Source organism: Felis catus, chromosome D2 (genome assembly GCF_018350175.1).
Source record: "Felis catus isolate Fca126 chromosome D2, F.catus_Fca126_mat1.0, whole genome shotgun sequence".
Lineage (NCBI taxonomy): Eukaryota > Metazoa > Chordata > Mammalia > Carnivora > Felidae > Felis > Felis catus.
Window position 1 is genome coordinate 31,692,841 of NC_058378.1, and position 11,620 is coordinate 31,704,460.

Sequence of the window (11,620 nt, forward strand, 5' to 3'; positions counted from 1 at the left end):
CTAATGTGGATGGTTGTATTCAATGATTTGGATGCAGGTGGTTGATCCAGGGGGGAGGGGGTCGGGCTGGGGCAGTTCTAGAACGGGCTGCTGGTGGGACATCGCCCCCTTGTGGTGAAACGGTTGTGTGTGGCCGCTGATACTCAGGGCCGTAGCCCTGGGCGAGAGCACCTTTGCAGGTGGCTTCTCCAAGAGTGGTGGTCATACCGGTTTTAAGGAGTTCTGGAACTTAGGTCTTTAGCTCCCCAGGACCTGGGCCCTGCCTTGTGTTTTCTGTCATCTTCATCATTACTTCTGCTGATACCTTAATGATGGATTGAGCCCTCTGAGGTGGGCCCCAGCCAGCTGGGCACTGGCTTCGAGGCCCGCATTTGATTTGGGAGTTGGTGGAACCCCTCAGAATAGCCCTGCACATGTAACCACTGGACACCTTGTTCCGTTACGAATAAGAAGTGAGCAGTCTTTCCAAAGGGTTATTCGGGTCTTGGAGGCTGTCCTTCAGGTAACCCAGTTTCTCAATTCCATTTGGACTTTGTCAGAATCAAGCCAAGGAATGTTGTCTTTGCTACAGTTTTCTGCTAAATGACTTGGTTTCCTGAGCACCTAGTTGCTCTGGGTAAACCCTAGAGAATAAGAGGCCAGGATATGCTTGGTTAGGGGACCTGGCCCATCCAAGAGTTGCTGTTTGAATGCTTACTCCTGCTACTTACTCTGAACCCTTTTGCCTTCCCTGTGGGTTCTTGGTAGCAACGAGCCACTTTTCACTAGACCTGGCAGTGACAGAAGTGATGATGGAGGCCGGATTTGATAGCCACCAGCTACAGCCTGGGTAAAGCAAGAGTCAGCTGTTTGAAACCTTTCTTGAGTTGTGAGTCTTAATTGCCTTTTTCTTGGCCTTGCTTTTTCATAATCTCTCCTTAACATCTTCCCATATAACTTCAGTTATTTGCATGAATTTTAGAACAAACATTTATTTCGGAAAAAGTATTGCTTATAGGTCTTTGTCCCACAGAAGAGTCCTTCATATGACTGTAGTGTCCTCCAGGATGGTGTTTTCAACCCCTGACCCCTGAGTAAGCAGAGGCAGGAAGGTGACGTAACGTGTGCTCCATACTTCCATGTCTGGTGGCTTCTGTCCCCTAATCCGCAGTCATCAGATCAGAGCCCACTTAGGAACAGTTAAGTCAGAAGTGGGGCAGACGGGAGAGCATCTGAATCTCATTGGTTTTGATATTAAGCTTTGCTAAGAACTTGCTGTTGACCTAGGTATTGTTATCTTTAGATCCTGCTAGTACCTCTTACCAACAGTATGCTGATTTCTCAGCCACCAACCTCTCTTTTCTGGCCCTTGTTGCAGGACCAGCTCATCCAGGGTAACTGGGTTGTGACACCCTGTTCCAAGGGACTGTGGCATTTGCAAGTCAGCTTAGTATGCCGGCACCTTCAGGCTAGGGGGTCATAGGTGAGGGAGAAGGGCTTCCCCAAATCTTGCATAATGGCATCCGCAAAAGGACATCCATGTGGCATGCGCTGGGGAGAGAGGTTACTGTGCTCTGTGGCTCCCACTTCTCCCAGACACAGCACATTATGGGAATATTCTACCCTAGAGTCTCTAGGTTGGAGGACTGGTCTGTAGGAATTGGCTCCTTAGCTGCTCAGGTGGTAAAATAGCCCATCACCTCCTTAAGCTAGGATTTTTGTCCTCTCCCTTATGTAGTAAAAGCAAGTAATCCTTGAGGATTAGAAATCTCCCCATGGGATGGGACACCTGGTTGGCTTCATTAAGTGTCTGACTTTGGCTCAAGTCATGATCTAGCGGTTCGTGAGTTTGAGCTCCGTGTCGGGCTCTGTGCTGACAGCTCAGAGCCTGGAACCTGCTTCAGATTCTGTTTCTCTCTCTCTCTCCCTCCCTCTCCCTCTCCCCCACTGCCCCACTCATGCTTGCTCTCAAAAATAAACATTAAAAACATTAAAAACAAATCTCCCCATGGGATGTAGACCAGACAGATCATACAGCTTAAGACTGCCTTTTTTTTTTTTTAATTTTAGTGCAAGTGTGAGTGGGGGAGGGGCAGAGAGAGAGAGAGAGAGAGAGAGAGAGAGAGAGAGAAAGAATCCCAAGCAGCCTCAAGTCAGCACAGAGCCCGACATGGGGCTTGATCCCACAAATGGTGAGAGCATGACCTGAGCCAGGATCAAGAGTTGGACACTTAACCAACTGAGCCACCCAGGCGCCCCACGCAGACTGCCTTCCTAGTCACAGGTCCCACCACGGATAAACACAGTGTCCTACACACCTTTACTTTTATTCATGGTGCCCCCTCAGCCATCTCTGCCTCAAGAGTTCCATTCAGGCATATTTTAAATGAAGCCTCCAGAGTCACCCTTGTCAATCGCCTCATGTTTCCTTAGCTCATTTCTTATCCTCGCCTGTAGCACTGACTTCATTCATCCTGCCTAGTGATAGTTAACTGCTTCCTGCTTAATTCCCCTACATGACCGTGAACTCCATGCAGACAGGGTGGCTTCGTCCTACTTTTCCTCCGGTGCCTTCATCGAGTAAGTGCTCTAAATGCCTCTTGACTCCAGTTTGGACTGACCTGTGGAAAACCATGTTCCAGAGCTGAGGCCGAGTGAAACAGTAGTTTTATTTGAGGCATAAAAGCACACGTGTTTCTGTCACATACCAGGGGGTTGACTTTAGGGTCCTGGTTTCTAAGATAAGACTGTGCATCTTAGACACAGCTTCTTGGGAAATGAATCAGAAAAGGAGCAAGACACAGCCTGGCAAGAAGACCATTACTGTTGTTGGGAAGTCCTACAGAAGGGGAAGATCGTACTCGATTAGCATACGTGTGCCAGAGCGCTGGGGATAAAGAGTGGTCGGCAGTGAGGCTGGCACCTCCTCTTACCACAGCAAGGACTCTCCCCTAAACGGAGGCAGCAGAGTCCACTTGGCAATTCTGGCTGTAGAACATCTCAGGGCTCCCCAGCTCCCTCCCTGGATTCCCAAATCAGTCCCTCCACTTCCCCCAAAGACTTCCACGAGGAAGGGCAGGGCCTATGTCATGGACACTGCTACTTGTTCGATGAAGCTGGCCAGGTTTATGTCCCGTTCTGAAAGGCCCGCACACTCATGGGTGCTCAGGGTGATGTGGACCTGAAACAAAACCAGCGATTAGGGCCCAGCTCATCCGCTGCCTTCGCCAAGAGCAGGAGAGGGTCACGGCTACGGGGCTCAGCCACACCAAGGATTCCAGAACAGCGGCCAGGCACTACAATCTCTCCTGGGGGCTGCCTTGCCTGCCTGAGAGTCTCTAGCAACAGTGTAAACCCGCCACTCGCACAAGGAGGGCATTGAATGACAGCGTTTGTTCGGCAGGCAGGCCGATCTGTTTGCTGTGCGTGGGTATTCTTAGCTCGAGTTACTACTTTTTCATTCCTCTACACCCCCAGGAGGATTTAAGTCATTTGGAGCTATTAGCAATGAATACGCCTGATTCCCACAGTCTTGCCTTTTGTGGGTTTTGCCGCCTTAATGTCTCCTTACTGTCTACCTCAACCGCAAGTTCTCTCACGAGTTTTAATTTGCACCTTCTTTAATTTGTAGGGAGACTGACTGTTTTGCAGGGGTGTTCACGTTGATTCCAGGAACGAGTTGAAAGGACCAGGAGGAGTGGACAGGCAGCCCCTGGGTGGTGAGGCCCCTAGGGAAGCCCAGGGAAGGGCCTTCAGAACAGGCTGGGCTGGACCCAGCAGGCAGGCATCGCTCACCTTGTTGTACACGTTAAACCATTCGGGATGGTGGTCCAGTTTCTCCGCCTGTAGGGCCACCCTCGTCATGAAGCCAAAAGCCTATGTAGTGAAGTGAGACCCGAGTTAGTGCTCTGAGAGACAGAGGGCTGCTAGGCCCCTTTTCGAGCTGCCGTGAGACCTAGGTGCAGGATGGACCGGCTCCCCACAAGGAGACCCGTCCAGCTTTAGTCACCCCCCTGGCACCCTGCGGCTGGTTCTGCGCCGGAGTTTGAGGCGGTCCTTCCGAAGTGGGAAGAAAGTCTGGTTCCTAGGGCCCCTACCTAACTAGGTGGAAACACCACAGAGATGTTTAGATCTGGCCAGTCTTTTGGTTATCTACTGAGATGTCTTGTTTCCTACTTGACCCGTTTCCTCTAAGGATCGTTTCTAAAAGTTCCAGGTATGGAGGGCCCAAGACCCATCTCCCCCCTCTCCAGTCCCCAAGGATGACACTCCCAAGTCATCCGGACCAGGGTAGTGTCTGAGGGTCTCGGGTAGGAGGGCTTTAAGGGAGAGAACAAGTCCTGGAATGGGACCCCATCGCCCCAGTCTCAGACGCTCTGTCCCACCCGGTGCCATACCCGATTGAAGTCTTTGAAATGGAACTGCTTGAAGATGGCATCGCGGCCTTCTAGCTCATTCCACCCCACGGCCCTCAGGTTTGGCAGCAGCTGGTCCCTCTCCTCGGCACTTAGCCTGTGTGCTTTGCCAGCCTAGGAGAGAAAATCAACAGAGGCCCAAGGGCATTTCTTTTTGGGATCCAGGAGAGTGCCCCATCCCTGGGGAAATAAATGTAGCCAGTCTGGGAGGGCTGTTCTAAAGCAATTGACAGGGAGGTGTTGAGGGTGGCGCCCTGCCCTGGAGGTGGGGCCCTGGCTCAGGCACTGATTGTTTCTTAGATTTGGACACTTCTCTCTAAGAACAGAAAATCCTGAGGTGTGATGCAAGTCCCTGGGGTTGAGCAATAGTCCCCCTCACCCCACCCCAAAGCCTGACAGATTCCCCCCTCCCCCCCTCCCCCACACCATTAGGTCTCTTAAGTTAATGAGACAGATCAAGCCCAGATTCGAATGTATACCACCTTTCAGAAAAAGAGTACCCAGGATTCTCCAAACTTTTTCTGTTCTGGGCTTCATCCAGTTCACCCTATGCCAGTGCTGTTGTTACTCAAGGAAACTGAGGCCTAGAAAGGCAAAATGACCACTGTGCTCCTCCCCCTACTTTCCCCTCAGTCCAAGAGAACACAGGCATTGTTCTCGAAGGGGTTCTGAGTCTGCCTCCTGGGGCTGGGCAGAGGAGCCAGCACCTAAAACACCTTCCAGATGACTCTTGGCCACAGCACAGTTGACATCCACTGGCCCTACCTCCCAGTGGGTATTCATCATGGTCCCGTGTAGCCTCTGAGTACCGGCTGCCGGGCCTAGGGGTTTCAGACTCCCACCTTCTTTTCTATTCTGTCAGCTTGGGGAGCCCGAGCCAACAGAGCTGAGTCCCAAAGTGGAAGTAACTTGGCCAAGGGCGACTGGCAAACCTTGGGCCTCATCCTATTTACCTATTGTGCAAAGTGCCCTCAAGGCAGCCCAAACTGGCACAGCCATGGGTGGAACCCTCAAAGACAGAAGGAAGCCGAGGTCAGTTCCACTCCCTAGGAGGATCCAGGCCTGGCACCAGGGATCCCAGAATCGAGACTTCTGAAAAGCACTCCCCCAGGACAGAATACAGAGTGCTAAAGGAGAAGTGAATCAATGAGATCAGGGGAGAGACCGTGAGGGAGGTTAGTTTAGCTTTCCTGAGGCAGCCGGCAGCCGGTAGGCGTGGGCCGAGTTGGCAGGGCCGGTTCAAGCCCCAGTCCTGCCATCCTCCAGCCAGGCGACCCTGTGGCCCTCACCTCCCTTGGCTTCAAGGGCAGAAGGGGCCAAGAACTTCCGCTGTCAGATGAGCAAGAGGAGCCAGTGGGACACTTTTAGTAGACTCCACTGTTACCAAGGGCACGGCACCTGCATTTATAAAAGGAGGCTCCTGGGGCTGGCAGGCCTGATGGGCCTCTCCGGTGTGGGGGTAGATCCGGAAAAGGATTGCAGCCTCCTCGAGGTCCATCTGTCTCTGCCTCCTGAAAACACTTGTTTTCTCTGGACTGACCTGGCTTCGTCAGGCTCCTTTCCTCAGCTCTGAGAGATCTGCATCCAGCGCCCCACCCCTGCTCCCTTCCCAGAGCTGGCCCTTTCTCAGTGGCTGATAAGCCTGGTCCACGTATCCAGGCAACTGGATTAACTGATGTCAGCCCAGGCATCAGAACCCACTGCTTAGTTCTTTGGCCCAGAAATAAGTGGATGGGTACCCTTGTCCCCTGGGAGGCACCCCTTCCTCGATAGTCTTCTGGGGACCCCCAAGTGCCACAGCCTGGGGCTGAAATGACAAGCTCCTTCCAGATCTGGGATAGGGTGGGGGGAAGGGGCAGTGTTTGCTCGGTAAATCACAGGTCAGGCCTGGCCTCTGCCTTGTGGGGGAGTGTGCTGTCGGGTTACTGATTACCCGCCCTGCCCTGCATCTTCGGGGCCTCAGTGCACCACACAATCAGCCTCACTCCCCACCGCCCCTCGCTCCAAGCCACAGCTTTCCAAATGCCCTCTCAGCTGTTACCACAGTCCCCCCTGCTCCGGAGGCTTTGGGACCACAAAGGGGCTGTTTAGTAAAGCTTCCCCAGGCTAGGCTCTCCTCCCCTGCCAGGGCCCACCTTCACCTGCCCAAGGGTGGAGGTGTTGACGCAGAGCTGAGCACAGGGCCAGGGCCCTCCTGGGGGGAAACCCAGCCTGGAGGAGGGCTGATCCTGAGCAATCAGGTCCCTATTGCTGAGCACAGTCCTGGAGCTAGGCACCAGGGGCTGGCTCTGAGGCCAGGGGGCAGCACAGGGTGCACAGAGGGCTTGGCCGGACCCTGTGCCAAAAGTGCACGAGAGAAAGGCGGTAAACAGGCGCGCAGAACACAGAACCAGCCTCCCTCCTTCAGACACTCAGACGCCCCCCTTCCCTCAATACGGAAGAGGACTGGCGACCGAGGGGGAAGAGGTCTGCGGGCTCACTAGATGCCTCTCCCCACTCGCCACTGACCGCCCTGGGCCCACCGCCCACGCCCCGCCCGCGGCAGCGAGGGGGCCGGGTTATACGGGCCTGGGAGCAGGACCAGGCCTGGGCTCCCGCCTCGCTGTCACACGGACCCGCCACCGCCCCTCTCCCGGTCTCGGCTCACCCTGGGATACTACCAGGGGTGCGGGCGGCCGCGGGGCGGAGACCCCGGCTCTCCGAGCCCGCGAGCGGCCAGCGGGCGCAGAGCTCGCAGGCACCGTACTCCACCCTCGTCGCCCCCCGCCACGCCCCCGCGGTCGGACCCTTTCCTCTCCTCCGCCCTCCCGCGCGCCCCGGCCCCCACGGGCGGCGGGCGCGCGACCCCCTCACCATGGCGGGCGCGACGCAGGTGCGGACGCGGCCGAGCGGCAGGTGGCGGCGGGGCGACAGGGCGGCGCCGGGCGCTCGGGGCAGCGGGCGGGGCGGGGCGGGACCGCGAGGGCCCGCCCACCGGTAATCGTTAACTCGGCCGAGATCCCGCGCTGGGCCTCTGCCCCGTTCCAGCACTTTCTTTAGGGCTCTAGTCACCGGGAGCTCAGGGACTGAGAACGTGGGGCTCTAGGCGCGGACTTCTGCGTTTGGATCGCTCTGTGCCACTTAACCAGCCCTGTCACTCTGGGCGCGAGATTACCTTTTCCTTTTTTAAAGACAACTGATTGAGGTATTGACCTACAAGAAACTGCACGTAACCAAAGGGTAGTAACCAAAGGGTACAGTTTGCTGCGTTTTGAGGTATGTGTGCTCTCGTGCAAGCATCGCTGCAACCAAGTTCATGAACATATATACATCATGCCTACAAGTTTCCCCCTTTCTCAGCCATTGATCTGCTTCTGGTCACAATATGTTAGGTTGCATTTCCTAGAATTTTATGTGAATGGAAATCATATAGTACATGCACTTGTGTCTGGCTTCTTATCTCTCAGCATAATTACTTTGAGGTTCACCCATGTGGTTGCATGTATCAATAGTTTCTTCCTTTCTATGGCCAAGGAAAATTTATTTTATCGTATGATATCGTATGGATATACCACAATTTGTTCATCCGTTCTCTTGTTGATGGGATTTGGGTTGTGGGCAGTTTTTCACTATAATGAATAAAGCTGCTGTGAACATTTCCATCCAAGTCTGTATACATGCATGCTTTCATTTTTCTTGAGTAAATGTCCAGGAGTGGAATGACTAGGTCATATGGCAGACGTGTTCATCAGCTTGTTAGGAAACTGCCAGACTGCTTTCCAAAGCGGTTGCACTGTTTTATGTCCCACCGGCAGTGTCTGAGAGTTCTAGTTTCCCTATGATGAGGAAAACAAAGGCAAGAGAAATGCGGCTTAAATTACATCTGCGTACAGCTTGCAGCCCACGGATAGACACCTGAAACATGCAGAGTGTGATGTTGCTCAAGGCACTCATGGCTGTCTTACTGCATTGATGTTGTTTTATTAAAGACCAAAAGTAACCTTATCTTAATAGCAGCCAGCCCCTCAAGGGCCTGAAAGCCTTGCTTCCAAATTCCTTAGAGACTTACACTATCCCTACCCCCACTAACCTAAGAGTATATAAGCAGTCACTCCTCACAACCCCAGTGCAGCTCTTTCTGCCCCCACCCCGGGTCCTGCCGGTCCCGTCCCTGTGCTGTAATAAAATCGCCTTTTTGCACCAAAGATGTCTCAAGAATTCTTTCTTAGCTGTTTGCTCACAAACCCTCGCAGATGCCCCAGTGCTTATTACGGTCGATCTTTTTTTTTTTTTTTTTAAGTTTATTTATTCATTTTTACAGAGAGACGGAGAGAGAGCATTTGCACACTCATGAGCGGGGGAGGGGCAGAGAAAGAGAGAGAGAGAATCCCAGGCAGGCCCCAAGCTCAGCGTGGAGCCTATCCCGAGGCTCGACCTCAGGGCTGCAAGATCCTGACCCGAGTCGAGATCAAGAGTCAGGCACTTAACTGAGCCACGCAGGAGCCCCAGTGGTCAATGTTTTAAATTTTAGTCATTCTAATTGGTGTGTAATGGTATCTCATTGTGGTTTTCCTTTGAGTTTCTGTAATGGCTAAAGATGTTGAACACCTTTTCATGTGTTTATTTGCCATTGGTAAATCTGGTGAATTGCCTGTTCAAATTTCTTGCCCTTTTTGTTTATTTGTTTGTTTGTTTGTTTTTTGAGCTGTTTGTTTTCTTACTGGGTTTTGAAGGTTCTTTATTCTGGATACGAACACTTTATCAAAGATCTGGCTTGCCATTTTTTAAAAATGTTATATATGTTTTTATTATATATATAATACAAACATGTAAACACGGAGATGGTACTAATACAAGTATATGTTCATATGCCAATTCCCAGAACTAACAACTATTTTAATCTACCTACTTTTGTGCTTTCTTTTTAATTTTTTTTCTAAGGGAACATAGTGTGTATTCAATTATTTTAAATGCCCAGTCTAATATACTAACCATATTTTTTAAAAAAATTATTTATTGGGGTGCCTGGGTGGCTCAGTCGGTTAAGCGGCCGACTTCAGCTCAGGTCATGATCTCATGGTCCGTGAGTTCGAGCCCCGCGTCGGGCTCTGTGCTGACAGCTCAGAGCCTGGAGCCTGTTTCAGATTCTGTGTCTCCCTCTCTCTTACCCTCCCCCATTCATGCTCTGTCTCTCTCTGTCTCAAAAATAAATAAACGTTAAAAAAAATTAAAAAAAAATTATTTATTTTTAAATTTACATCCATGTTAGCATATAGTGCACCAATGATTTCAGGAGTAGATTCCTTAATGCCCCTTACCCATTTAGCCCATCCCCCCTCCCACAAACCCCCTCAGTTTGTTCTCTATATTTAAGTCTTTTATGTTTTGTCCCCCTCCCTGTTTTTATATTATTTTTGTTTCCCTTCCTTTATGTTCATCTGTTTTGTATCTTAAAGTCATCCTATGAGTGAAGTCATATGATATTTGTCTTTCTCTAATTTCACTTAGCATAATACCCTCCAGTTCCATCCACGTAATTGCAAATGGCAAGATTTCATTCTTTTTAATTGCCGAGTAATACTCCATTGTGTGTGTATATATATATATATATATATACCACTTCTTTATCCATTCATCTGTCAATGGACATTTGGGCTCTTTCCACACTTTAGCTATTGTTGAGATGTTGAGAGTGCTGCTATAAACATTGGGGTGCATGTGTCCCTTCGAAACAGCATGCCTGTATCTCTTGGGTAAATAGCTAGTAGGGCAATTGCCGGGTCGTAGGGTAGTTCTATTTTTAATTTTTTGAGGAACCTCCGTACTGTTTTCCAGAGTGGCTGCACCAGTTTGCATTCCCATCAGCAGTGCAGAAGAGATCCTCTTTCTCTGCATCCTTGCCAACATCTGTTGTTGCCTGAGTTAGCCATTCTGACAGGTGTGAGGTTGTATCTCATTGTAGTTTTGATTTGTGTTTCCATGATGATGAGTGACATTGAGCATTTTTCCATGTGTCAGTTGGCCATCTGGATGTCTTCTTTGGAGAAGTGTCTGTTCATGTCTTTTGCCCATTTCTTCACTGTATTATTTGTTTTTTGGGTGTTGAGTTTGATAAGTTCTTTATAGATTTTGGATACTAACACTTTATCTGATATGTCATTTGCAAATATCTTCTCCCATTCCGTAGGTTGCCTTTTAGTTTTGTTGATTGTTTCCTTCGCTGTGCAGAAGCTTTTTATCTTGATGAGGTCCCAATAGTTCATTTTTGCTTTTGTTTCCCTTGCCTCCCGAGACGTGTTGAGTAAGAAGTTGCTGTAGCCAAGGTCAAAGAGGTTTTTGCCTGCTTTCTCCTCGAGGATTTTGATGGCTTCCTCTCTTACATTGAGGTCTTTCATCCATTTTGAGTTTATTTTTGTGTATGGTGTAAGAAAGTGGTCTAGGTTCATTCTTCTGCATGTCGCTGTCCAGTTTTCCCAGCACCATTTGCTGAAGAGACTGTCTTTATTCCACTGAATATTCTTTCCTGCTTTGTCAAAGATTAGTTGGCCATACGTTTGTGAGTCCATTTCTGGGTTCTCTATTCTGTTCCATTGATCTGAGCGGCTGTTTTTGTGCCAGTACCGTACTGTCTTGATGAATACAGCTTTGTAATACAGCTTGAAGTCTGGGATTGTGATGCTTCCAGCGTTGGCTTTCTTTTTCAAGGTTGCTTTGGCTATTCAGGATCTTTTTCATTCCCATACAAATTTTAGGATTGTTCTAGTTATGTGAAGAATGCTGGTGTTATTGTGATAGGTATTGCATTGAATATGTAGATTGCTTTGGGTAGTATTCATATTTTAACAATATTTCTTCTTCCTATCCAGGAGCATGGAATGTTTTTCCATTCTTTCATAAGCTTTCTATAGTTTTCAGTGTATAGATTTTTTCACCTCGTTGGTTAGATTTATTCCTAGGTATTTGATAGGTTTTGGTGCAGTTTGTAAATGGGATAGATTCCTTGATTTCTCTGCTGCTTCATTATTGGTGTATAGGAATGCAACCAATTTCTGTGCATTGAGTCTATATCCTGCGACTTTGCTGAAATCATGGATCAGTTCTAGCAGTTTTTTGGTGGAATTTTTTGGGTTTTCCATATAGAGTATCATGTCATCTGTGAAGAGTGAAAGTCTGACTTCCTTCTGGTCGATTTGGATGCCTTTTATTCCTTTGTGTTGTCTGATTGCTGAGGCTAGGACTTCCAATAC

At 49.8% G+C, this 11,620-nt stretch overlaps 1 protein-coding gene across 3 annotated transcripts; it reads right to left on the minus strand.

Annotated features, from left to right (window-relative positions):
• Nucleotides 1-2,629: 2,629 nt before the first annotated feature.
• Nucleotides 2,630-7,321, minus strand: PCBD1 (pterin-4 alpha-carbinolamine dehydratase 1). Of its 3 annotated transcripts, none has more exons than XM_023240526.2 (4): nt 7,248-7,321; nt 4,377-4,508; nt 3,775-3,855; nt 2,630-3,160 (listed from the first exon to the last, which is right to left on the minus strand). In XM_023240526.2, the coding sequence occupies exons 1-4, from the start codon at nt 7,248-7,250 to the stop codon at nt 3,062-3,064; spliced, it is 315 nt and encodes a 104-aa protein (XP_023096294.1). In that variant the 5' UTR covers nt 7,251-7,321; the 3' UTR covers nt 2,630-3,061. The 3 variants fall into 3 exon arrangements, with proteins under 3 accessions (XP_023096294.1, XP_019668781.1, XP_044896050.1); XM_019813222.3 differs by lacking the exon at nt 7,248-7,321 and adding an exon at nt 7,042-7,171; XM_045040115.1 differs by lacking the exon at nt 7,248-7,321 and adding an exon at nt 5,793-5,813.
• Nucleotides 7,322-11,620: the final 4,299 nt, after the last annotated feature.

Excerpts from the sequence above, each read along its gene's own strand:
- PCBD1 (XM_045040115.1), bottom strand. Across the intron at positions 3,856-4,376 it reads ATTTCAAAGACTTCAATCGG|GCTTTTGGCTTCATGACGAG; the intron begins GTATGGCACCGG and ends TTCACTACATAG. Across the intron at positions 3,161-3,774 it reads GGTTTAACGTGTACAACAAG|GTCCACATCACCCTGAGCAC; the intron begins GTGAGCGATGCC and ends GTTTTGTTTCAG.